Consider the following 25,672-nt stretch of genomic DNA (forward strand, 5'->3'; position numbering starts at 1 on the left):
GCATCCTTCAAGGACATAGTACAGTTTTGTACCTACCATAAATGTAGATGTCCGATAGGAATGCATCTGCAGTCAGGATTACCCACCCGCCTTCCCCTCTGTGGTGCTCCTAGGGTATTTGCCCATCTTATAGCTAGCTGGGGGAATCTATTATGGTGTATTTGTTTGTATATATGTACATACATGCTTATTTTTTGTGTTTGCTCTCTGCTGTTTGGAATCATTGGCATTTATCCAAATTTAGCCTTCCAAGAGGGCACCTGGCATCTGGGGCAAGAAACACTGAGGAAAATGGCGTCGGCTGATGCCTTTATACCCGAAGAACTGCAGCTATGACGTCGGGTGAAGTGCGAGACCAGCCGAGGCCAGATCCAGACTTTGGAATCCGGCCAACCGAAGGGCTGCCTGACGACAGTACAACCCATTTGTAAGGACTGCAGATGCATTCCTATCGGACATCTACATTTATGGTAGGTACAAAACTGTACTTTTCTTATACTAGCCTGCTTAGTGAGAGTGGTTTATGTCTATTAAGGAAGATATCTGATGACCAATCACCTTTTTGACCATGTTAGCCAAGGGATAACATGGGCTGACTAACCAGTATTTGCTGAAGATGACAGAGAGTCAAAGTGGTTGAAAAGGAAATTGAACATTTAGGTTATGGTAGGGTAAAATAAACCACCAATCAAAATTGTGATTGGAATCCTGGAAAACCGAGGTAAGCAGGTATGCTGTCTTATCTGATATAGAACAAGTTGGTTAGACTTCGAGTGTAACTCGTTTCTCCTTACCTAGTGGGACTTCAGGGACTAGGGAAAGAAAGAAATGAGAAGTGGATCAAGTAATAAAAAGAGCAGCATTGTTCTCATCAAATGCATATTGACTTAAATTCAAATGAAACAAGAACAAGACTGATTGTAAAGCTTACATTAAAAAACTTTTGGAAAAGATTAATCATTATGCTAGACTTTGAAACCATTATGCTAGGAAAACAGGCAAACAGCTGAGCATGGTTTCATTGGAATATAGTGAAATGGAAAACTTTCTTGCTGAGAAACACATTAATATACAAAGAATCAGATCAAAGATCATGATGTGAACCTAAAACTAAAAAAACTGAATAACCTTATCAAAACATCAGTCTTGCTATTAAAAGTGAAAGTAGTTGGGCATCTAAAAATATCATAGTTAGTGCCCAACAGAGTATCTCCCACTGCCACAAAATGCCACTTATTTCACTTATGGTGGGCCATAAATGGACTAACAAGTTGGTATGCTTGTCTGAAAGATTTTTATCTTGCGGTATCCTGGGTACTGTTCATTGAATACTATAAGGGTTAATATGCCTAGGAGTGTCTAGGATTTCCTGAGGAGTCTCGCTGGCAGGGTTTGATTGACGGTATTTCTTGTGATTGAGTCTATTGGTTTTGAAAAGACAAATCATACAAATGTTGTCATTGTGACTCTTAGGGGAGTTGTAGGCATTGAGTTTCACTTACTAATATAGTTCTTTGGATTTCAAAAGTGTGTGATGGTGCAACCCTTTGGGATTCAATTTAAAGACATGTAAAACACAAAAATTGGCAATTTTGCTGTGGCCTGAGTTAGCCAGGTTATATCAGCTTAAAGAATAATTTTTAGATCGCAAATATGTCAGCAAAATGATTGATGACAGTCTGGACCAGAAAATGGCTACTCCTGCCTCAGCTGTACCTAATAAACTCTTCTCATTGAACCAGGGAGACCTCCAATATGTCATACTGCAGTTCAGAGAAGACAAGCAAAGCTGGTGGTGCAGCCCACATCAAGAACTTTATCAGGGACATTTAGGAGATTAGCAAAGGCAGTAAGGAGCTTTACAACTCCCTTCATCAGAGACTAATATTTTATAACTGGAAGGCTGGGAACATCAATAACTATTTACAAAGATGTTTCTCTACATAGCAAAACAACAGTCTCCCAGAAAAAGGCATGTTTCTCTGTGGGGCATGTAATTATTCTTTAACTTGTCACTTCTCCACATAACAATAAGAACTGTTATTCTAAATGTTGCAACAAATGCCTAACTTGATGTTTAGTCCATCCATCCATAATCCCCTTTCCCATTTTTGCACATGGGATCGGGGTGTCATGTCAACAGTTACAATCATCTAGAGCCAAGGTTTACACCTCCATGTGGCCTGCCCTGCCATGGCAGTTCTTCCACACCATACTCTCTCACACACACACACACACACACACACACACACACACACACACACACACACACACACACACACACACACACACACACACACACACACACACACACACACCTATGGCCAACTTAGAGTGTCCAGTCCACCTACTACATGTCTTTGGAATGTGGGAGGAAACCAGAGCACCCAGAGGAAACCCACATGTATACAGGGAAAACATGTAGACTTCACACAGAAGGCACCCCAGCTGAGAATTGAAAAGGAGAATCTTTTGCTGTGAGGCAACTATGCTATCTGCTGCACCACTGTGCCACGCAAACTAGATGTTTAGTGTACTTAGAGAATTACCAAAAATGTGAAAGATTCTACACAGGGGAAAACCCTAAAGAAATTTCTTTAACAGAATTTATGAACACCTCTGTGAATTTAGGACTCAACATAAGCACAGTGACATTAGACACGTGGCCACCACTGGATACAACAGCGGCTTTGTTTTCCTTTTTTGGAAGTTGTCAAAAGGTAGTCAAGAGAAGAAGACTAGAAAAAACTTTAGAAGCCAAAGAAATGAATTGGCAGGTCAGACCCAATGCCTCTAGCCACCCAGGTCCCAGTTGCCTTGTCAACACCAGGAGACTCCTCAATCCCTTGGCATAGAAGAATGAATTCCTGACCACAGTTCAGATAACTGGTGTTTGATTAGTGGCACAGGCATCTAAGGGACCAGCTGAGGGGAGTACAAGCTTGAGTTTTCAATGCCTTTTTGCTCATCCTTGTGGGGGGTGGGGGTAGGCATTGACAACATCTAGTGGTGGTTGGGTATATCACCCATCTGTAGTGGAGAAGATTCACGTCCCTTCTAGATCAGATTGCCATGGCAAATCTGTAGGCAGCCCCAGTGGTAGTCCACTCTGGGAGACCAGCAAGTTGATTCACTCCTTTTCTTCCAACCACCCAAGTCTTACTGCTGGGGAAAGAATGGTGTGATAGAGCTGGAGTTGGAATAAGTAGATTATAGGGCTCTCAACTAGCTCAATGATACCTGGCTCCTACGTATATGGAATGAATCAGCCAATTGGGTGCAGGTAATGTAGCCATCAGGCAGAGTACGTCTGAAGTGTGTGTAGGGGGTGGGGCTAAAAACCACAAGAGAGAGACTGAACCACAAGATATATTTTCACTCAAACCCTGCCTACAATGATCCAGAGAGCTTAGAGACCCTGATACCTAGCAATCCCAATTTTTGGTGAATAGTACCCAGAATACCTCTAGAGGAAATTCTTTTGGACAGGAGTGATCACCCACCATGAGGCCTTGGTACCAACTATTCTAAACTAGTAGTTTTCTTTTCACAGTTCCAAGGACCTCTGCCTCCATTTGTGATCCACATTACATGGCATGCAGGTTTTGAGACAATGGTTACCTGTAGTGTTGAACACTAAATGCAACATTTTTTGGAGGCCCAGCTCTCCTTATTTTTTAATAACAAACCATTGTTTGATGATTTGAATAAGCTTATTCGATTTTTATTTTTTAGTTTTAAGGTCACATCTGCATTGTTAATTTGGATGTTTACCCAGAATGTTTTCTTTCTTTACACACTTTGTCACCACTGCTTGCTGATCGTCAGACCCTCCAAGTCAGTCAGCCCATTCATTCCCCATCACTGGAGCAAGGGTCAGCTGGGAGGAACCATCATTAAGGCAGTCTTTGGGGGGTTGTTTTCTGGTTAGCCTTAGTATTTCCATGCACACCTGGCTTAATACAAGGTTAGGAGATATGCAATGGTTGTCCATGAAGAATACTTTCTCACTTACACAAGGGGCTGTACCCTCTTGCAGGCTCACCCTAACCCTGAAGGAGCTGGTTTCCGTGGTCTTCACTGGGGAAACTGCACTTACACAGTGTGCCTCTGAGTGCATGCAACCTTCTCCAACCCCCAGGAGATCACCCCCAGCCAGGCTTCTCCAGTGCAAGGGCTGGTATATAAACAGTGGTCACCTGGGTCACAGTCAGGGCTAGAGCTTTCTGCACCATGGAACCAAGCATGTTTCTTCAAGGAAAAGGAGATCACACAGAGTAGGGTTTGATATAGCTCAGAAGGCAATGCACAAATCACATGACCAACTAGCCCTAATCTGCATGAGACAGCATTCCTTCTTACCTTAGCTTTCCAGGATTCAATTCCACAATGTTGACAGGTGATTTATTTAAAAAAAAAACAAACAAACACACAATCCACTATAAGCCTAAATTCCAGCAGCATAAAATGATAACTAGAGAAACTGGTTTTGCGGCATTTGACTGCTTCTCTGGTGTTTTATTTTGCCCTAACACAGATTGATTGGGTGATTTTCTGCTCAACCCCATTGGCTATCTTGTATCACAGCTAACAACCATTGGCTAATTAACTCTGTTTCCCCAGTTAACCATCAGTCTTGCAGATAACTAATACTTCTTTTGTGTATGCCAGTATCTCATTTTTATACTGCTGAGTCCAAGTGAACATTGCCTATTATATTCTCAAAAATCTGTTTGGTGTATATTGTCTGAATATTCTACTTGGATGTTTTCTGCTTGGGACTCCACTGAAGATGGGATTTCCCATTTAACAAATGTATATAAATAAATCAATGCCCTTATATGGTGGGGGAAGTATGACCTAAGAAAGGTATGAAGGGCATCAGAAGAAAAGCGAATATAGTTTCATTGTTGGTAATAGAGATGAAGCCTGTGTCAACATTGTACTGTTCTGTGTTTGGGACAGTGACTTGCATGCTCACAGACTGTAGAGTAAGTGTTACTGTGTCATTTAGAAGTTGTTTACAATAAGTTACAAAACAGTCATAGCATCAGAAGATGTTTATTACGTACTGTCCACAACTGCAGAAAGTTGTTGCATTTTTCTTTGTAATAACCATGAGCCCAAAATTTGCTTTACACCTGACTCAGTTATTCTTACATACAAGTCTACTGTAGGACACTTCAGTTCAATGACTGGCTGCTCCTAGATGATGACATCTAAAAGTGCTACAAGTGGTAAATGCTGAGAGTGATGTACTTTGACAGTTTGCTGTAACTGTGGCTTACATATTCAGATTCTGGATGCATTGTGATTTCTATTGCTTTTTCTATTTGCAGTTCATTTCACCAACCATGTTATTGGTTTGGCTGTAGAGGATTACTTATCACAGCCACTGATGTGGTCACAGAGCATCGCTTATCATGGCCATTGATGTGGCCATGGAACATCATATACTGGCCATTGATATGGACATGGAACATCATATAATGGCCATTAATATCACTGTAGAACATCATTTATCATGGTCATTGATATAGCCATGGAACATTATATAATGGCCTTTCATATGATCATGGAAAATCACTTATCATGGCCATTAAGATGGCCATGGAACATCATTTATCATGGTCATTGATATGGCTACAGAATGTTATGTAATGGCCATTCATATGATCATGGAAAACCACTTATCATGGTCAGTGATATGACTGAAACATATAATAGCCATGGATATGATCATGGAACATCACTCATCATAGTCTCTGAAGTGGCCATAGAACATCATATAATGGCCATTGATATGCTCATGGAACACCAATTAGCATGGTCATTGATATGGTCATGGAACATCATATAACAGCCATTGATATGATCATGGAATATCACTTATTATAGTCATTGATGAGCCTATCATTTATCATAGCTATTGATATTGCCAGAGAACATAATTTCTTCTGTGTTTCTAAAGGCATTATTCATCATATGCCATTTGAGGTTGGTGTTATGTACCCGACCTTCTTAGATGACCTATTCTCTCCTCACTGCACTTCTGTACTTTCAGGTAACATCCTTAAGCATCACATTTGTTGTTTGCCAGAGCATGCGCATCTATGCTGAAGAGGTGTTTGGAAAATTCTGGGGTTATATGACTTGTGCTGTTAAGAATGCTCTTTGCACAAAACAGACTGATTATACTGGTTCATTTGGGGTTTCCTGTATTGCAGATAATCTAATTCCATGGCCCAAAGTTACTACAGGTTAGTGTTCAAAGGAGTCTGTGTTTCCTTTTTTATATGTTCTAACCTGTGCTTCCTTGCTGTTTTCCATAGGTTGCTTCCCTTCATGTACTAAATTCTGGGCTCATACATGCATAAAAGGAAGGATGTAAAGACTGCAACATTTACAGAGCTTCCTATATTTATACTTCAGAACTTTCTTCTGTCAGACATTTTTGCTGTTGTAGACTTATCTATTAGCCAAGGTTAGCATGCTAATTAATACAAATCAGTATCACTGCCTGTGCTACATAGGAATAAGGGAAGGTCATTTCACATGCGTGATGTGTGATATTTGGTCTAAGTTTGCCACTCCTGGTCCTAGCATATGGTTTACTTGTTTGTTTGTATTCAATGTTCTTCTGCACAAAGATTTGTTGCAGTAACAAAGAAGACAACATGTCGCAGAGAAGGTTTTGTAAAGCAGTCCAGAATGTGTCTCTAAACTGAAGATAAGTTATTTTTCATGGTTTATTTGCCCACAGATACATTGGTGGCTTAGGACAACAGATTTTTTTCTACTGATTTACATTTATGTTCCTAAAACTAAAAGATGTAAAAAAATACATAAAAAACTAATTAAACATTTCACCATAAGAATGTTTAGTGAAAACATACATTACATTCTTGCATAAAAACACTTTTATAAATATACCTAAAAATAAAATTGTTACTGTTCAACATGTATTGCTTACAGTTTGACAATCCTTAGCTTTAAAACAGTAGATATAGTTTAGCAGAGTTTAATTTTAACTGCCAGATTAATTATTTATATTCCAGTCTGCACTCTCAAGTACCACCCCTAGGGTTTTTATTCATATTTTCTTGTTCAAAAAATAAAAATCTTTTAAATCTCTGCATGCTGGTGAATGTTGGTGAATGTTTATATAATGTATTATTTGTGTTTCTATGCTTAATGTCATAAACATGTTCATAAATTCTGTTCTCAAATTCTTTCTTTGTTTTTCCAATATAAAACCCATTACAAGTAGAAAATGAAGCAAGTAGAACTTGTAAAAGTAAAAAAGTAAAAGTAAGTAACAGGAAGCAAGTATAAAAGATTAAAAGTAAAACTCTTTTTGAATAGTTTTGTTCCGTTATAAATAAGCTTCATAAGATTATTAAGAGAAACTGCGATTTAGCAATAACCATTGAACTTAAAGCAAAATTAGGAAAGAAACCTTTAACAGTGTTCATCAGATGGAAAAATATAAAATAAATATTTGAGAAAAATAACTATCATACTCCAAGTGGCAAGGATAACAGGATGTCTAGGTTGGTCATTGTAAATATCAGTTTCATTCTGGATGCCCTTATGTCACTGTGGTTGGTTTTAATAAATGTATTGGGTGTCAAGGACACTTTAATTGTGAAACTAGTGGTGTAGTTGACCTTATTTCATGTTATACCTTTTGATGTGTTTTATGCTGGAAAAAGACTGAGGCAATTACAGAACAGACTTTATGAAGCCACAAGTTTAAGGTATCACACAGTGAAAACTCTAGCTTGGCTGGCTTTTTCTATGCTGCATGTGACACAAATATGTACCATTTTGAGGTGCTTTTGAAGACAGAAACTACTTTCCAGGCTCACATTGTTTGTTTGTGTGGTATTTATCTGTAGCAAACAACCACACCAAAGGGTAAAAGGGTATCATATCACACAATGAAAACTCTAGCTTGGATGGATTTTTCTTGCAGCTTTTACTGAAAAGTTTGTCTGTGTGACCTTTTTGCCCTTTGGTTTGGATGTTAGTTATAATTTTTTGCAGGTACCTTAAAGTTTAAGGGCATCAATTAGGTTTAAAAATGTTTCTAAAGCATAGCCTAACAAACCACTTATAAGGTGCTGATGAAGTCAGTAAAAAGGCGGAAACATGCATGTCCACAGCTAGTGGGGTTTGGCTTTATTGTCTTAATGTACCCATAAAGACTTAAAAAGTCATGGGCCTTAAGAAGCCATACAGCTGAAACAGTTGATGTCCCTAAGGGGTCATTTACATATATCCTGTGGACCTCCATTACAGGAGATGTAAAGAATCACACAGTGAAAATATTAGCGTGGCTGGGTTTTTCTTGCAGTTTTTATTGAATGGTTTGTCTGTGTGAACTTTTTATCCTTTGGCTTGATTGTTTGGTATAGACAAATGCTGCACAAACAAAGTACGCCATCCTGAAAAATAGATGCTGTCTTCACAGGCACTTCAAATTGTATACATTTGTGTCATATGATGTATAAAAATATGCCTTTTTCCTGTTTTGCTTCACATGAAAAATAGCAAGTATTGCATAAAAAAACTGCACACCTGTATTTCTATATAGACGAATCAATCCATGGCCTTGCAAAATGACTACACCTGCCTTACTAATATGCATAACATAGAATGCATGCACATCTGTGGGCAAATAAGCCATGAAAGATAACTTGTCTTCAGGTTAGAGACACATTCTGGACTGCTTTACAAAACCTTCTGTGAGACATGTTGTCTTCTTTATTACTGCAACAAATCTTTGTGCAGAAGGACATTGAATACAAAACAACAAGTAAACCATATGCTAGGACCAGGAGTGGCAAACTTAGACCAAATAGCACACATCACGCATGTCAAATGACCTTCCCTTATTCCTATGTAGCACAGGCAGTGATACTGATTTGTATTAATTAGCATGCTAACCTTGGCTAATAGATAAGTCCACGACAGCAAAAATGTCTGACAGAAGAAAGTTCTGAAGTGTAAATATAGGAAGCTCTGTAAATGTTGCCGTCTGTACATCCTTCCTTTTATGCATATATGAGCCCAGAATTTAGTACCTGAAGGGAAGCAACCTATGGAAAACAGCAAGGAAATGCAGGTTAGGACATATAAAAAAAAAGAAACACAGACTCCTTTGAACACTAACTTGTAGTAACTTTGGGTCATGGAATTGGATTGTCTGCAATACAGGAAATCCCAAATGAACCAGTATAATCAGTCTGTTTTGTGCAAAGAGCATTCTTAACAGCACAAGTCATATAACGCCAGAATTTTCCAAACACCTCTTCAGGCATAGACTCGCATGCTCTGGCAGACAACAGATGTGATGCTTAAGGGTGCTACCTGAAAGTACAGAAGGGCAGCGAGGAGAGAATAGGTTAGCATCTAAGAAGGTTGGGTATATAACACCAACCTCAAATGGCATGTGATGGATCAAAAATGCCTTTAAAAACACAGAAGAAATGATGTTCTCTGGCAATATCAATAGCTATGATAAAAGCAATGAAGCTATTTTATGTAGGTTCATAGGTGGGTACTAGGCTATCGGCCCAATGGAGTAAGTAAGCCTAGCCAACAAGGTTCCCTGCCTTACGCCACCCAAGAAAGTTATTTTCCTGTGACCCTGTCTAGCAGAGCCACAGAAGGGATCCCCAGGGTGTATTTCCTATTTCCCATCCACTCATCAAGATTTTTCTTGAAGAGTGCTAATGAGGAACTTTGCTTGACATAGATGGGTAGCTTGTTCCAGAGTATGGGAAGACTCTGGGACAGGAATCTATCCCTCCAGCATGTCCTGTTTATTGTGGTGACAAGGTTTAGGTCCCTAGAACATGTAGCTGGGAGGGATTGGGGTTTCTTTAGGTGTAGCATGTCCAACAGCTGTGGGTTTGACATGTTAGACAGAGATCACCTCGGAGTAGGTGATATGTTACGGAGTAAAGCTGGAGTTTTTTGAGACGGTCAGTGTAGAGCATCTGGTTGAGGCCAGTAATCCTCTTTGTGAGGTACTTCTGTAGCCTTTCCAGCTGCTGCAGATGTCTTGTGAGGTACATTCCAAAAGGGGCGTTGTACTCTATAATGGATCTAATGAGTGTCGAGTAGAGGGGAACAATGACCTCTTTTTTCCTGGATGAGAACCCTTTTGTGATGAGGTGTGCTACGTAGAAGGAGTTCATGAGTACTGTGGTGATGTGATTATCAAAGAAGAGACTACAGTCCACCTGTGTCCCAAGGTCTCTTATCATACATTCGGAGTTAAGTAGAGTGCTGCCTATGTGGTATTTCATGGGTACAGAGTTTTTACCAGAGGGGATGACAGTGCACTTTTTGGTATTGAGCTTGAGGCCATGGCTCTGACACCAGGCATCTGTCTCAGTGAGGCCCTTCTCTAGGATGTCCACATTATTTGGGGACTCGACTATGGCTCCTAATTTGCAGTCATCTGTGAACTTCATTAGCCAAAGGCCTTCTGTATTAGACTGTACTTCAGAGAAGTATGTACTTAACAGGAGAGGTCCCAGGACTGAACCCTGTGGTACTCCACTTGTCACTGGTTTGAAGTCAGATTTGGAGTCTGCAACTTTTATAGTCTGCAACTTTTACAGTGTGATTTTTGTCAGTGAGCCAGTTGGCAACCCATCTTGTGACATAGGGATTTACACCTGCCATGTCAATGTACTATGTAATTTTATGCATCTTTCCCTAGCAGAATGTTTATATTGCATTAATTGTAACATCTTCTCCAGTATTGCAAAATAGCTCCATTTGTAGATGTATGCAGGTCAGAGCTGTGCTCCTTCCCCACACTTTGTTTTTATTCTTTATATATACAGAATGGTAATAGTAGTGGACTTTATTTCCTTCTATTAAGTGTGTAGGTGTGCTGATCAAAATGACTGCTCTTAGGTATTACCTAGGTCAAAGAGTTTGTGTAAAAAAAAAAAAAAAAAGCGATTATGCCGTGTACGTCCCTGAACTGCTTATTTTGTAAAAAAAACAAGTCTGTAACACTGTAAATCCTCTTATTATTCTGCCTTCTTTTCATACAAAACCGATATATCTCACAGTGCACTTTTATTAGCATGGGCATATTCTTGTAATTGTTTATCCGTACTACAACATTATGTTGAAACATTTCACTCACTCTGTTTTAAAGTTACAACTGAATGACAGTTTACCTAGAGGCTACAAGCAAAGGGTGCACTTCTGTAGAGCTGTTAGCAAGTTTACAGAAACAGCATTATAAATAAAGTATATCATGCAACAGTAGTATATTTGCAAATGGGTAAGCCATGCACATTCTCAGAGGCCTTTAAAATAAGCAAGTTGCAGAATTCCACACTTCAGATAGTGTTTGTAAGTTTTTGTTTTTGTTTTTTTTTTTTTTTGTCACAGATCCATTCTTAATGTAGACATGTTAGGAAGATCCCTATCGATTCCCCCCACTCAGAAAGAAGTATTGGTTGTGTTAAACAGCAGTGGATATTTTACTTTGAATATATTTCAGGGCTGATTTTCATATGACTGTGTGAAATACAAAGCACAAAAATATGTATTGATGCTTTCAACATTAAATAATACTTACATTCTGAAAATATGAAAAATGTGATAGGGACTACACTGTATCTGCAGATGTGGTGCATAGTTCAAAATTATATATACCTGTACACTGTTAATACAGTGTGCAAAGATAGCAATTATGTGGACAATCAGAGGTGGTTTTCATATCTTCAGAACATGAGCATTATGTAGTGTTGTAACAAGTTTAAAAAGGCACAGGTCAGATTCAACAATATTGGGATGAACCAGTGATAGGATCCACGGAGGTTGTTTCGATGATCATATGATATTTGGGACAAGATACAGAAAGCAAATCACATTATGTTTTTTATATATACATATATATATATATAGAGCGAGCGAGCGAGCTACGGAGCACTGAAATATGAAGTACATTGTCTGATTGTGCGCAGGAATTGCAGTCTTCGCACAGTGTATTAACGGAATGCAGGAGCATATCGTTGTGAATGATGTGCCCCACCTGCAGATATAATGTAGTTCTAGCAAAAACAAAGCTTTCAGTGGTATCACAGTTAGCTGCTGAATAGAAAGATGTATGTTAAGTTGTACCATTTGCATATGACAAAAGCATTTTCCTTCATAAGTTCATATACTGACAATATTGAGACGAAGTCAAACATGCCTACTCTGCCTAGCAGTCATGTAAGGCATGCTTTGCTCATCAAGTCTAGCTTGCAGATATTTCAGATTTTCCAAGGATGTCACAAAAAAGTATATGATGAAGGAATGCTGGATGTGAGGGGGGAGTGTTGAGAGAGGCACTTTTATGGGAAGCATAATAAGGTAACACTAGGTGCACATTCCTCAGTGAAAGTATATTGGGGTGCCTCTCCCTTCCCTTGCTTTTTTTTAACCACTGTTTCTTTTTACATTGTAACACTGCAGATGGTAATGATGATGCGTAATTCAGTTAAAGCCTGTTGGATTCATTTCAGTTCTCTCATACTAAGTATAGTGTACAAACCAAAAACAGTTTCAAATGTTATAATGGGGCTTATAGAAGAGACAAATAAAGTAATCAAGGCTTCAGCTTGTCTACAATAGGTAGTATGAGGCATTAGATGTAATGTACAATATACGTCTTTGCACACAGGCTGCACATAGACATCTAAAGATACATCAGAAGAGTAATTATAATTCTTAGATTTCATAAATATTTCCAAGGCCACTATGTCTTATGACTGACATTTGCCATGCCAAGATGCTTCCCCCCATCATGCTGTGCCTCTTATCTCAAGTAGAGTTAATTTTGTGGCTGTCCATCCAATCATCTAGGATATGTTTAAAGGAAGATATTGAGTTGCACTGCTTAACATGCAGGGTTGGTTTATTCCAGGGGTTTGGGAGGTGCTACATTTTAAACCTGTCCCTGCACTGTGCTGTATTTATCTGTTGGTGGAGATTTAGGTCCTTGATTGTACTACTGGTGGAGATACTGCACTTGCTGAGATACAGTAGGGCCAAGACAACTGTGACTGTAATGACACAAACAGTACATGACACGGAGATTATCCCTCCAAATGTAGACACTGAATGAAGGAATAGACTTTCCAGCCTGTCTGATAGCTAAGGGCTTTAAGCCTGTCATCTTTTGTTTAGAAACTTCTTTGGTCTTTGTAATTATTTGATATGTTTAGTGAGATGCATCCTGAAGGGGGATTTGTACCCAGTAATCATTGCTGAGTATAAGGAAGTAATTATCTTTTTATTCCTTGATGATAGTTCCTTGGAAATTAGCTGTGCTAAATAAAAGGATTTCCTCGCAACTGTTGTCACATGATGAGCAAAATAGAGGGTGTTATCAACATAAGTTCCTAGGTCCCTGATTATATTTTCATTTTGTGCATTTAAACTGATGTTCTTCCTATTGATGACTGCTGCAGTAACCTTAGTTATGTGGGATATATTCTACCAAGCTTCAGAGAACATTTCATGCACCCAAACTGTCAAGCAGTTCAAGATGAGCTGACTAAAAGGCAAGTTTGGGTCCCAAGCCCTTCAGAACTTTACTGCCGCTGAAGAGTATGCTGCGCTGAGGCTTTTGAGGATCCACTGTCAGCTTGTGCTTTGCTTTGCAGGGCAGATAAGTTGTTCTCTTTTAGAAAAAAAAAAGCTTCTATTTTCTTATACTTAATGATTTTTTATTCAGGAAAGTTATTCTGGAGCTAGGAGTGTTGTGTTTTAACAGACTGTCTCGAGACTGTAATATACTTTTAAATGGAGCATTCATTTTTTCTGTCAGTTTTAAAGTAGTGCAAATTAACTGATAACATTTTTTGTGGAGAAATTGTGTTTAATTTTCTGTTGTGGGGCTGCCATGGTGTTAGAATGTGCTTTATACTGTGTATTTTCTGTCAAAAAACTAACTTCTGTGGACCAGTGGTTCTACCAACATTTGCCACATGTCTTCTTCAGGAAAGAGTCACCACTTTGGATTGGTCATGGAACAGACAAAAAGAAAGCCACAAAAAGAAAAAGAAAAAAGTTAAACAAGCAGCCTTTGCCACCACAGCAGGCTAGCTATTTGCCTCGGCTGCATGTGGTGACTGTGTTAAGGCCATTTGTTGTACCTCAGACCACTCATCTTTTAACCCAGATCCCTCTAGTGTAGCACATACAGCCACTATGGACCAAGGGTTAGCCATATCCTGTGCAGCACTTGGGAGTCCCTTCAGTTGTCAAGGGAAAGCCACTCTTGTCAGTCCTGGGAGAGGGAACAGAGCACTTGCTGGAAAATAATGCTGTTTTCATCCCTGGTGAGGCAACTGTTGCCATTAGTAACACATTTAGTTTAATTTTTCCTGTCAAAAAGTAACCGAAAACCAAGCATGTACCTAGTCCTCCTCAAATTTCTTTTGATAGGAGTAGTTTACTGGGACTGGCTCAGGGTTTAATTCAGATTGTTGATCCTTCATGGAGTAGTTTCTAGTAAAATAAAGAAGGATTCCTCTTTTCCTAAAGAGATTCAAGATTCTGAACTGAACAGGAACATGCACAGACAGATTCAGGGTTTTGTCTTCAGATTTCAGATTCCGACTCAGAAGTGAATTCAGTTTCTGATTCTCCTTGTAGGGCTTTCTATTTCTCTGTGACTATTGCTAGAATATGCCAACGTTTTCAGTGGGAGAACACTTAAGTTTCTCAGTCTCTCAGAAAATACTATGAGTTGTTGCAGAAGGATTTTCCAAAACCTACACCCATTCCTCCTGTCCTGTTTAGAGGGTGTGTGTCTTAATGCCTGCAATTTTCCTGATAGTCAGTCAGCTGTCCCTAAAAAGGCAGATAGGATGTATAACGTTCCTCAGTCTTTTAAATTTGTATACACTATTCCCAAACCTGACCCAGCAGCTATAGCCTTAGGAGACTCCACTGCTACTAAACACTTTGTTAACTCCAATCCTTCTCTTTCTAATTAGGATGGGAACATTTATTGATAGGTATGGGAAAAAGTGTCTGCTTCTGCAACTTTGATTTTCACAAATGTATGTTAAAGTTTATCCTGATATTGTGAAAGTGTCATCTTCAGTTTCTTCTTGTAAGGAAAAATCTGCTTTAAATAGCATAATTTCTTGTATTGCACATGTCACTACTCATTGTTTGTAGTGTGTGTGTGACCCTTTGATATTTCTTCCAGGGCTATGACCACTGGAAATATTTAAAGAGGTTTGCTGGGCTGCATTCTCAGAACCTCCCAGATGACATAAAAAGAATATTGTACATTTTCCTTTGGGAAGACATTTAGTGTTTGCAACTTTTCCTGTAGAGGTGATCAAAAATGTAATGAAAGTGGCAAGCTGATTCAGGGAGTCTCTACAATTTGTCAGCTCTCCTTTTCCAAATTGCTCAAGGGAATCTCTTTCTCCTCATCTAGTTTTGACAAAAAATGGAATAAATAGCCTCAGCTGAATTCAGGTAAACAGATGTTTAAGAAGAAATGGCAAGGGGGTTCCAAGAATAAATCTCAAATGTCCCTAAACCAAGGACAGTCCAACAAGTCTGAATGACTGCTCAGGAGACCTTGTCACTCCCTCCCACCCCAGCCCCTTTTCTCTTCCAGGAAGTCTGAATCTCCATTTTTCAATTTGGCAACAGATTGTTTTAGGCAAATGGGTTCTGAAAATCATTCAACACCGTTACAGATGGCAGTGGGAGTAAATTCTTCTTTTCCAGTGTGGTCATTCTTCATCCTGAAGATCAGACTCTTTATTATTTTCTTCCTGTTTTTCATCACATGCTGTCCCAAGAAGTCATAGAACCAGTTTCTCCTTCCCAGATGAGAAAGGGGTTTTATTCAGTGATGGTCTCTTAGTGCCCAAAAAATAAAATGCTTTGAGATCAGTTATGGATCTTTCTTCCTTTCCTAAATCTGTGTGTGATGCTGACAAGTTTCCTGGTAACACCAGACTTAAAAGATGCTTATCACATACTTATTCATGCAGTCTTCAGGCATTTCTTAAGGTTGTCTAACAAATTTAATGAAACACTGACATCTCGGCCAAAGCCTTCAAGGAGTATAACACAAATTAAAGGGGGCACGTTTTTTACTTTGTGTTATATTCCTTGAAGGCTTTGGCCGAGATGTCAGAGTTTCATTAAATTTGTTGGATATACTGGTGGTTGTTTCTTTTTTGCTACAAGGTAACTTTTTATTTTGTGCATCAGTTGGTTTATTTCTCAAGGTTGTGTCTATCTGGATCACATTGGCAGTTTTCTGCCTTACTCTTTGAACTGTCGGGGTATCCACATTTTTCCATATTTAGATGACTTGCTTATCTTTGCAGAGTCTTGTTCAAAGTGTCAGGAATCTCTCTGTCTTTGGTGAGAGATCTCTTACACAAGCTGGGATTCCAGGAGTATATTCAAAAGTATTTCTTGACTCCTTCACACAGGATTGTGTTCCTGGGATGTCAACTGGACACCTCCGTTCAAAGAGCTTTTCTTCCATAGGAAAAACACTCTTTATTTAGACATGTTTCTAAGGATTTCTACTCAGACTTCAGTCACTGCAAGGGAATACCTCAGGATTTTAGGTCCCATGGTACCTATGATTCTCATGATACCCTGACAAGACTCCACATGGAATGATACATTGGTATCTGAACTCTCTTTTGTCCCAGCATCAACATTTTTTATCTTTTCAAATCTCTGTGCTGGTATTTATCAGAAGATATATCTTTTGTTGGAGACAACAGATATCCTTAAATCCAGGTCACCCCTTCTCCCTGCTCAAAAGCAGTCACCACAGACTCTAATGGACTTTGCTTGGGGAGTAGTTTCTGGGGCGATAAAAGTGCAAGGTGTGTTGGACACCAAAGGCAGATGCAAGCACATAAATCAAGGCAGTCAACTTGCTGAAGCATCTTTGGTTCCTGAGACGTCTTAAAGTGGTTACAGACAATACCGCAGTTATGTGGCACATCAACAGCAAGGAGGAACCACATCATACCCCCTTTGCAGACTAGTCGTTGTTAGCTTGGGACATAGCTTCACAGCACAGTCTCACTTCACAGGCATCCTACATTTCATCAGAGCAAAACTGTGTGGCAGACAAGCTGAGCAGGACCAGAGCAGACCCTCACAAATGGAAACTAGATCATGGAGTCCTCCAATATTTGATCCATGTGTGGGGAGTTCCTCAAGTACATTGCTTTGCCTCCTCTCTGAGCAATCAACTGGCAAGATTCTTTTCCAGGACTCCATGTATGAATGCCTAGAAAACTGATGCCTTTTCTGTTTCTTGGACGAGATATTTCTGTATGCTTTTCCACCCTTTCCACTAATATCCTGGGTACTTCTAAAGATTCAGAAGGAATCACCCAAGATCACTGTGGTAATTCCCTTCTGGCCCAGGCAACTGTAGTTCTCCCTTCCTTTGAAAGTGGCCAGGGGCAATTACAATCTTCCTCACAGAATGGATCTACTCACACAAGAACAAGGTTACTCAATCATCTTCAACTGACTGCCTAGATTATAGTAATTGCTTTTAGGCACCCATTTACTGAGGAGGTGCAGCAGATACTAATGGAGGCAAGAAAAGCCTGCTACTAGAAAATAGTATATTAGCAAATCAAAAAGGTTTTCTAGTTACTGCCAACAACGCAACCATCACCCATTCAGAGCTACTTGATCTCTGGTTTTAGAATTTTTTGAGTTACTATCCTATGGCCTTTCTTTTTCCTCTATCAAGTTTAATTTATCAGCCATGTAAACATGTCTGCCCATGGATCGTCATCTTTCAATGCAGTCTCATGTCAAAATGTGCTTGAAAGGGGTTTTGCATAGGAGACCTCCAAGAAAACACGTGGTCTTTCATTGGGATATTAATTTTGTGTTAGAGTGGCTAACACTTGCTCCAGTTGAACCACCTAATCTGGCTGATTTGAGGTTCTTAAGATGGAAAACAGTTTTATTGATTGCTCTGACCTCATTTTTCATAAGGGTAGGGTTTCTTTGACAACTAATCCTTTTATATCTAAAGTGGTATCTGAGTTTACTTTAAGCCAAACTATCCATCTCCCATTTTCTTTCCTGATCCTTAAAATGAGGGAGAAAGGGTACACTATACCCCAAATGTCCACAGACAAAACTATTTCAGATCTTTGGATTACTTTTTCAGTTCTTGAGGAGCTAAGAATGGACAAGAATGGACAACCTGTGTCAAAACAGACCTTTTGCAAATACTTATCTAAGGCTATTACCTTTTGTTATGCTCACCATAATAAAACTATTCCAGACAAGATCAAGGCCCACTTTAGCAGGTTCTCGCCCTCTTCTGTGGCTTTTTGGCAAGGGATGGCTTCTAAAAGTATTTTAGAAGCTGCTAATTGGTCCTCTGTACTTACTTTTACAAAGGCAATATAAGCTTGATTCCTTTTCTAGGTCCAGATGAAGCTTTGCTAGGACCATTCTCCAGGAGTTCCTGAACTCTTTTCCTTCCACATCCCAAATATAGTTAGCTAAGGTAATTTACCAATATTGATAATGCTACCGAAGGAGTGATCACTATGATAAACATTGTACGGTTGTATAAGGTGAACTTACCTTAACAGTAGACTTTCAAATAATCACTGCTGTAGTAGCTGCTGCCTCCCTTCTTCCCCCTTGTTTTTGGTGTTTTTTTATGACAGAGTGTGGATATTTATTTGTTGTTGTTCCTAGCATTGTCCTTTTAGGACTCCCTCTCTCTACTATCAGTAAAGCTCTGAAGGGCTTCAAGCTTAAGCTTGCCCTTTAGTCAGCTCAGCTTCAGCTGCGTGATAGATTGTGCATGTAGAAGGGATCCTGAAGCTTTGGAAGCTGGCAGGCTGTTATATCCTTGGCAGGATATAACTGATATAGCTAAGGTTACTGCAGCAAGGATCATTCTAACATCTACTGTTATGGTAAGTTCAACTTATACAACTCTGCTTTCTAGTTAAAACTGGAGTAATAGATGTCTTGATCTTTTTCAGCTGTACCTCAGGAATGCTTTCCGTAGTGTGAATTTTAACTGTCTTGAAGGCTTGCCTGACTATCTCCGTAATTACTGGACAGGAATCCTCAAAGAACTGAAGCTGGACTTAATCTAAAGCAAAATACTACTACAAATAGAGTCAAAAATATTCTTGAAAATGTTGACAGTGGCATCTTCTTTGTTAGAGACATTTGCATTGCATCTGACTATACTATTATTGTCATTATGGACATTTTTAAAGTTATCGTGTTTAGAAAATACATATCTTTCATCAGTTGAGGAGGCTACCCTGTGCCTGTCAGAGCGTGCTCAGCCATAATGGGATGATTTCACATCTGAGTAGTTTACTAGAACTAGATTATAATATTTACTTATTAGCTTTGTTAGGGAAATGTTGGCATATTTTTCAATGATTACTTTTTGGAATCATGTAGCTTAATCCTGGAACTCTATCAAGGAGTCATATGCCTAATAGTTTAATAGACTTTCTAGACTGAACATAGGACTCAGTCTCACCCTTATGCAAAGAGTAAAAAAATCATTCCAAGCATTGTTGGAGTAAGCTTCATGTCATTATACAATCTATCAGTACTTTCAGTCATAGTCATATGGTCAGATCTATAAAAGTCCTTAATTGAAACTTATTCAGGTCCTGAATTTTTATTATTACCTTAATAATTACTGTAGAATAGTCAGAAATCTTTAAAGGCAGGACAGCAAATGCACCCTAAAGTTAACAAAGGTATGCAGAATGCCAATAACATGCAAGTTTGCTGTCCCTCCAGTAGAATTCACCATATTTGGGAGTAAGAAAGAGTAGTCAGAGTGTCCAGTAGGACTGTGTCTGTTCTTTTAGAGGAAGAAATCAGTGACCAATTGTTAAGAGAACCAAAGTCACCAGTGAATATGTCTGTCATATGCTTTTTTTTAAGCATTTAACAAGATAGTCATAAAGATCTCAGCCTCAGAATGATGTAACTTAGGATGTTTGTAAAAAGCAATGATAGGTAATCAAAGCCTTCTGTATCATCAGGATTATAGAGTGGTATTAGTGGAGATTTTGCTTGACTGCTGTTTCTGCTTTGTAACCTTGTGGTAATCAGTTTACTCTGCCAAGTTTAATGCTGCATCATCCAGATGAAATCATGTTCCAGTTAATTGTCAGTATGTCAGGACCATTATTAACAGCTAAACGTTATTATTTTACTGCATTTACCCTTTCTGTTATGGTCCAATATCATGGCTGCAGCTTCCCCTCCTTAGATGATTTTGAACTCACTTTTCCTAATGAATGAATAGTGCAGTCCTTAAATTGTAAACCAGTTGTGTAACACAGGTGATCTTTAATGCGGTCTAATGTTATGTGCTGTAATAATTTGCATTTGGCACAAACAGCATACAGAGTAGAGACCTTGGGCCTCTGAATAAATGCTGAAGAAACCTATTCAAGAAATACTCTGCGTCTGGGCAGTGTGTAAAAAATAAGGATCATCGGTTGTAGAGCAGCACTGCTAAACTGACGATATTGTGGGATGAACAGTACTTAGCTGACCAAGTCAGTAGGTCAGGCAAGTTGCATGCTAATTATTCTGTGATTATCCTACAATAAATTATTCAATATTGTTGATCTTACTGGTGAATTCAGCAATTTCACATTGGTGATCCTGCATCTTACTGGCGAGTCCCATCTTGCACACTCATCACAAAGCCTTATTTTCATAGATACTTAAAGGTGATTTGTTATGATGCAGATATTATAATGATCTTCTGTTATGTAACACAAAAAGTAAATCTGGTCTGAAATTAACATAAGTATACCATGGAACTGTGGAGTCAAGGTATCATATGACTTGTATGAAACATTGGACTTTGGAAGCATTTTATTAAATACCAGAGCAGATCACATGCATATTTGTTGTCATTTTTTTCCTGACAGGTATTTCTCTTGCAGTTAATGAGATTAGATGGTAAGGTATTTTCTGCACTTGAAGAACTTATTGCTGATTCATAGAATGCAAGTATATATATATTTGTACCAATTTTCAGTTAGTCTTTCACTGACACTATATTATAGGATACTGAATACAAGTTACTCATTTACTGTAATATGTACAATAAGCCAGTTAATTTCAAGAAAAAATATCACAGGCATTTCACAGTATTCACAGTATTCTGATCTCAACCAAAAAGCATTCCTCTTTCAAAAGTATGCAGAGACCAGGTTAGAAAGAACTTAAATCTTTGACTTTGGTAACATTCTGATAAATTTCATAGTATTTGCAGCTCACACTTATGAACTAAAACTCCAGCACATACAGGAATTATCTTTAGAAGTAATGTGTGGTGTTAGAAGCCAAATAAATGGTGTCATTCATATTCACTGAGTGTTAGGGCAGTTTATATGTGTGCCTTTATATGATTAGATTTGTGCAGAAATTGTGATTTCTCAATATATATCAGATGAAAATGACATTTGTTTTTCTTCACTGCAGGTGGAAAGAGAAAAAAACATTTTGCTAGCAAGCCTTCAGGAGTCAGAGACGCAGCTTGAGCACACAAAAGGAGCCTTGACTGAACAACATGAAAGGGTGCATAGGCTGACAGAGCATGTTAATGCCATGAAACGTTTGCACTCGAATAAGGAGCTGACAACTGATTTGGACTTTGAGAAAGGTCGAAACTCAGGGGAAGAAACACATGATTATGAAGTAGATATAAATGGTTTAGAGATACTTGAGTGCAAGTACAAAGTGGCAGTGACAGAAGTTATAGATCTCAAAGCTGAACTAAAAGCCTTAAAGGAAAAATACAATCAATGCTTGGAAAACTATACAGATGAAAAGTCAAAAAATGAAAACAGAACACAGGTGCTGCATGAACAGATATGTCATTTAGAAAAAGTGAATAAAGACCACCTTGAGAAGATCACACATTTAGAAAAACAGCTAGAGGTAACAACAAATATAGCAAATGAGAACCATAATACTCTCAACACAGCCCAGGATGAACTGGTTACTTTCAGTGAAGAACTTGCCCAGCTCTATCACCATGTTTGTCTTTGTAATAATGAAACTCCTAATAGGGTGATGCTAGACTATTATAGACAAAGTAGGGTTACTCGGAGTGGAAGTCTAAAGGGTCCAGATGACCCTAGGGGTCTTCTTTCACCACGACTAGCTCGGAGAGGTATGGTTTGCCAAGCAGAAGCAAGGAGTTCACTAGAACCAACATCCAAAGAGGGTACTGATGCCAGCAAAGAATTAAATGCAGCAAAATCACCTTCTCTTTCACCTGTAATTACAGCTCCACCCTCTTCACCAGTTTCTGAGACAAGTGACATACGTAAAGAACCTATGAATATTTATAACTTAAATGCAATCATACGGGACCAAATCAAACATCTGCAGAAAGCAGTGGACCGGTCAGTGCAGCTTTCTCGCCAAAGAGCAGCTGCACGGGAATTGGCACCATTGGTAGACAAAGATAAGGAGGACTTAATGGAGGAAATTCTGAAGCTAAAGTCACTCCTAAGCACTAAACGGGAACAAATAGCAACACTGCGGGCAGTTCTCAAAGCAAATAAACAGGTATTAATTTTTCATGGTTACTCTTGTGTTTTTAATGATGTAATAAAGATGTACAGAAATGTTTCCATTTATCTGTATTGCATCATAGTAAGTAGAAATATTGCAGCATCAATGAAAATTTCCCTGTTTCAGTTATGATTTGCTGACAGCAAGATTTTACTTATTACTTCCCTCGTATGTTAGCTGTTAATAAGTTATCATTCATTTTTCAGACTTGTTATATGATTGCACTTCATCAGTGATGATGAGGATAAGTGAAGAGGCTGCAAAGGATATGTTCAGAAGCACAACATGGGTAGCTGTCTCATATAACTTCCTTTCTGCCTTAGGTGCTCTTGGAAAGGTGTAGAATGGTTAACTTGTTCTCCTTCTTCCTTCTCCTTAAACAGCTGTTCAGACAAATAAGATGGTATTGTGGGCATAAAGCCAGCTGCCCAAATAAAAATGTGTAAGTAGACAATGACAATCACTACCACACTCCACTTATGCAATCCTCTAGAAACTGCAGTTCACTAAATGTGCCATTTGACATGCTTCACGAGTATGGCTCCACTACCTAGGTTAATTTTCTGTGTACAAAAATGCAGATCTTTGTATTTCTAATCAAAGTCTGGAAAACTCAGTGAGAGGTGCAACTTTCTATTGCTTAATGACATTATTTGTTTCAGAACTTGTACATGTTTAATGTGTATCAATAAATAATGCACAAGGAAAATTTCTCCTTGGATTTTTTTTTTATGATGAATAGGACTGCATTAATAATTAATTAACATGGTTCATAGAGTCTTTGAGTGGCGGTACCAGAATATGCCATATACAGTGTGTGGGATCATTTTCCTTCTGGTCAGAATCTCAAAAACATAAGTTCATAGGGGTTTATGAGGCTGACGACCACAAGGGCCTTTTTAAGCCTAGCCATGCATCCCAAATATCTGACATCTTCTGATACCCTTGATAAGTGTGAGCATGGGCCTGGGAAATGAACCATTTACAGGTTACCTATGTCCGTTAGAGACATAGGTGCCAAACGAGGAATGAATTTCTGATTTTGCATCCAATTGTCCAAGTTGCACTTGAATTGGGTTAGGGAGGAAGACAGCAACAAGACAACATAACAGTTTTGTGACAGAAGCATGATAAACGCATGTTTTCAGGAGCCTGGCAAAGTACTGGCATGCTTTTGGAAGAACTAAGTAGCAGGGAAAGGGTTGGCTTATTGCAGCCTGGTGAGGGCTCAGTAATTTTTACACCTTGAATGCTGTTTGTATTACTACATTGTTTACATATGTAAAGCACACTGACAAATCTTTAGTGGAGTCACTGTCTTTGAAAACAATTGAACCCATATTTCAGACCTGTGATGAGATGAAATGTGATTTTTCTTTAGGAAAGCATTTGGTGCAATGCAGTGTCTGCAAATCTTTCCAATTTACATTCTGAAGCAAAGGCATCATGTGTCTTCCCAGTTGGGCTCACTGATTCTGACTAGGAATATAAAGACAACAGTTCCATCAACTTCTATGTTTCTTAATTTCCACTTAAAATGAGAATTAGATTGCATGCAACTGGCCATGTTTAATTCAGCTTTCATTTTGTGCAGCATGTAATATCATTTTTGCTGTTATTTCAGTTTGCCTGAAAAATTACATTTGGCTTTTTGTCTATTTTCATGCATGCTTTCATCAACTTTGTCTTTTGACCAAACAAATATATTAAACTATAACTATAGCAGAACAGATGAGTCACTGAGACAAATGTGCATGAAGCTTGTCTACACAATTTTCCCCTATGGGGTCAAACACTCCTGTAAGATCTTACATGTGCTTGCATGAAATCATCTTGTGAGGAACTTAGAATGATGCAGTACAAATAACGAACCATGTTGATTCTTCACTCACCACCCTTTATTTGTACTACTAAGCAATTCTGGGCTTCCTTCTTTGGTCAGAGTATTAGGAAGTTTGGCAGCTGCAACCCTCTTTCTGTTAGGCAGCTTTAATTCCTGCTGCCCACTGCATTCCTTTCTACTGGTAGTACATCCACAGTTTTTGGATTTTGCACTTGATTCTTTTAATTCCCTGATTCCTTACACACAGCCTTCTAAGTTCAGTCCTGATGACCATTCAGTCTTCAGTTATTCAAGAGATTCTTTGGGTCTCCATGCAGGCAATGTCAAGTCTCCTTGATGGTCCAGCATCAGCCCCTTAAGACACTGGAAGCTGTTCTGTAGCAGAGCTTGTTTTTTTTAATCTTTTGAGGATGGACACTTGATACAGCTGTCGTGTTCTTTTAGCTTTAGAAAGAAGACGCGGGACAACTGTGTGCTGTTGCTACCAACTCCAAACTTTATTGACAAGCCAACGCACATGTACATACATCCTGTCTCAATCGTCATGCACCTCCCCGCCCAAAGAACATTAGCTAAGGCAAGACAACTCAGTCCATTGAATACACCACATCTCCTTTTCTATAAGGCCCCTTTTCTCTTATTACAAAACCCAGAACTATTCACTTTCTTCAGCTACACCTCGAACTTGGTACATCGACACAAAGTGCTCACTTAGCCATGTTCGCATTACTACAACACAAATGACATTGCTATTTACAGACTGATCTCTACAGATCCAATCGGTCCGGCTTGTTAATAATTCTTCCTGATCTGGTCCTCACAACATCACTATGTACCGGTTTTTTCAGGGAGGCCATTTGCAGGGTGGCAAGGCCTCAACGGTCTTACTTAACACACTTTCCTGACACGGAGTTGATTCACCCTCAGGTATAGGCAAGGGAATCAAATGCACGCTTCTTCACCGTCCCTTTGTGGCACGTCTACCTTAAATGACCTCGGCGAGTAATGTTTTGATCTACAGTACCTGGGGTCTTCATATCTGTCACCCACACCTGGCAACACATCTCCCAGTGGCCTTGCCCGATGGCGTCTGTTGTAGTTGTCGCATTATACACCCTCTTCTCCTCTCTCTCCACAAGCCTTCTCCAGTCAGGCAGCACAGGGTCCAAC

General features: G+C 39.0%; 1 protein-coding gene across 6 annotated transcripts in view; it reads left to right on the forward strand.

Annotated features, from left to right (window-relative positions):
• Positions 1 to 25,672, forward strand: part of BICD1 (BICD cargo adaptor 1) — a 1,749,421-nt gene that overhangs the window by 1,353,775 nt on the left and 369,974 nt on the right. For all 6 annotated transcript variants that reach the window (XM_044088105.1, XM_044088107.1, XM_044088108.1 and 3 more), the window contains one exon: positions 21,559 to 22,653. In XM_044088105.1, coding sequence (XP_043944040.1) covers positions 21,559 to 22,653 — 1,095 coding nt within the window. The remainder of the gene's footprint in view (positions 1 to 21,558; positions 22,654 to 25,672) is intronic.

The sequence above is a fragment of the Protopterus annectens genome, chromosome 11.part0 (assembly GCF_019279795.1).
Source record: "Protopterus annectens isolate FY-2018-M chromosome 11.part0, PAN1.0, whole genome shotgun sequence".
In the NCBI taxonomy this organism is placed as follows: Eukaryota; Metazoa; Chordata; order Ceratodontiformes; family Protopteridae; genus Protopterus; species Protopterus annectens.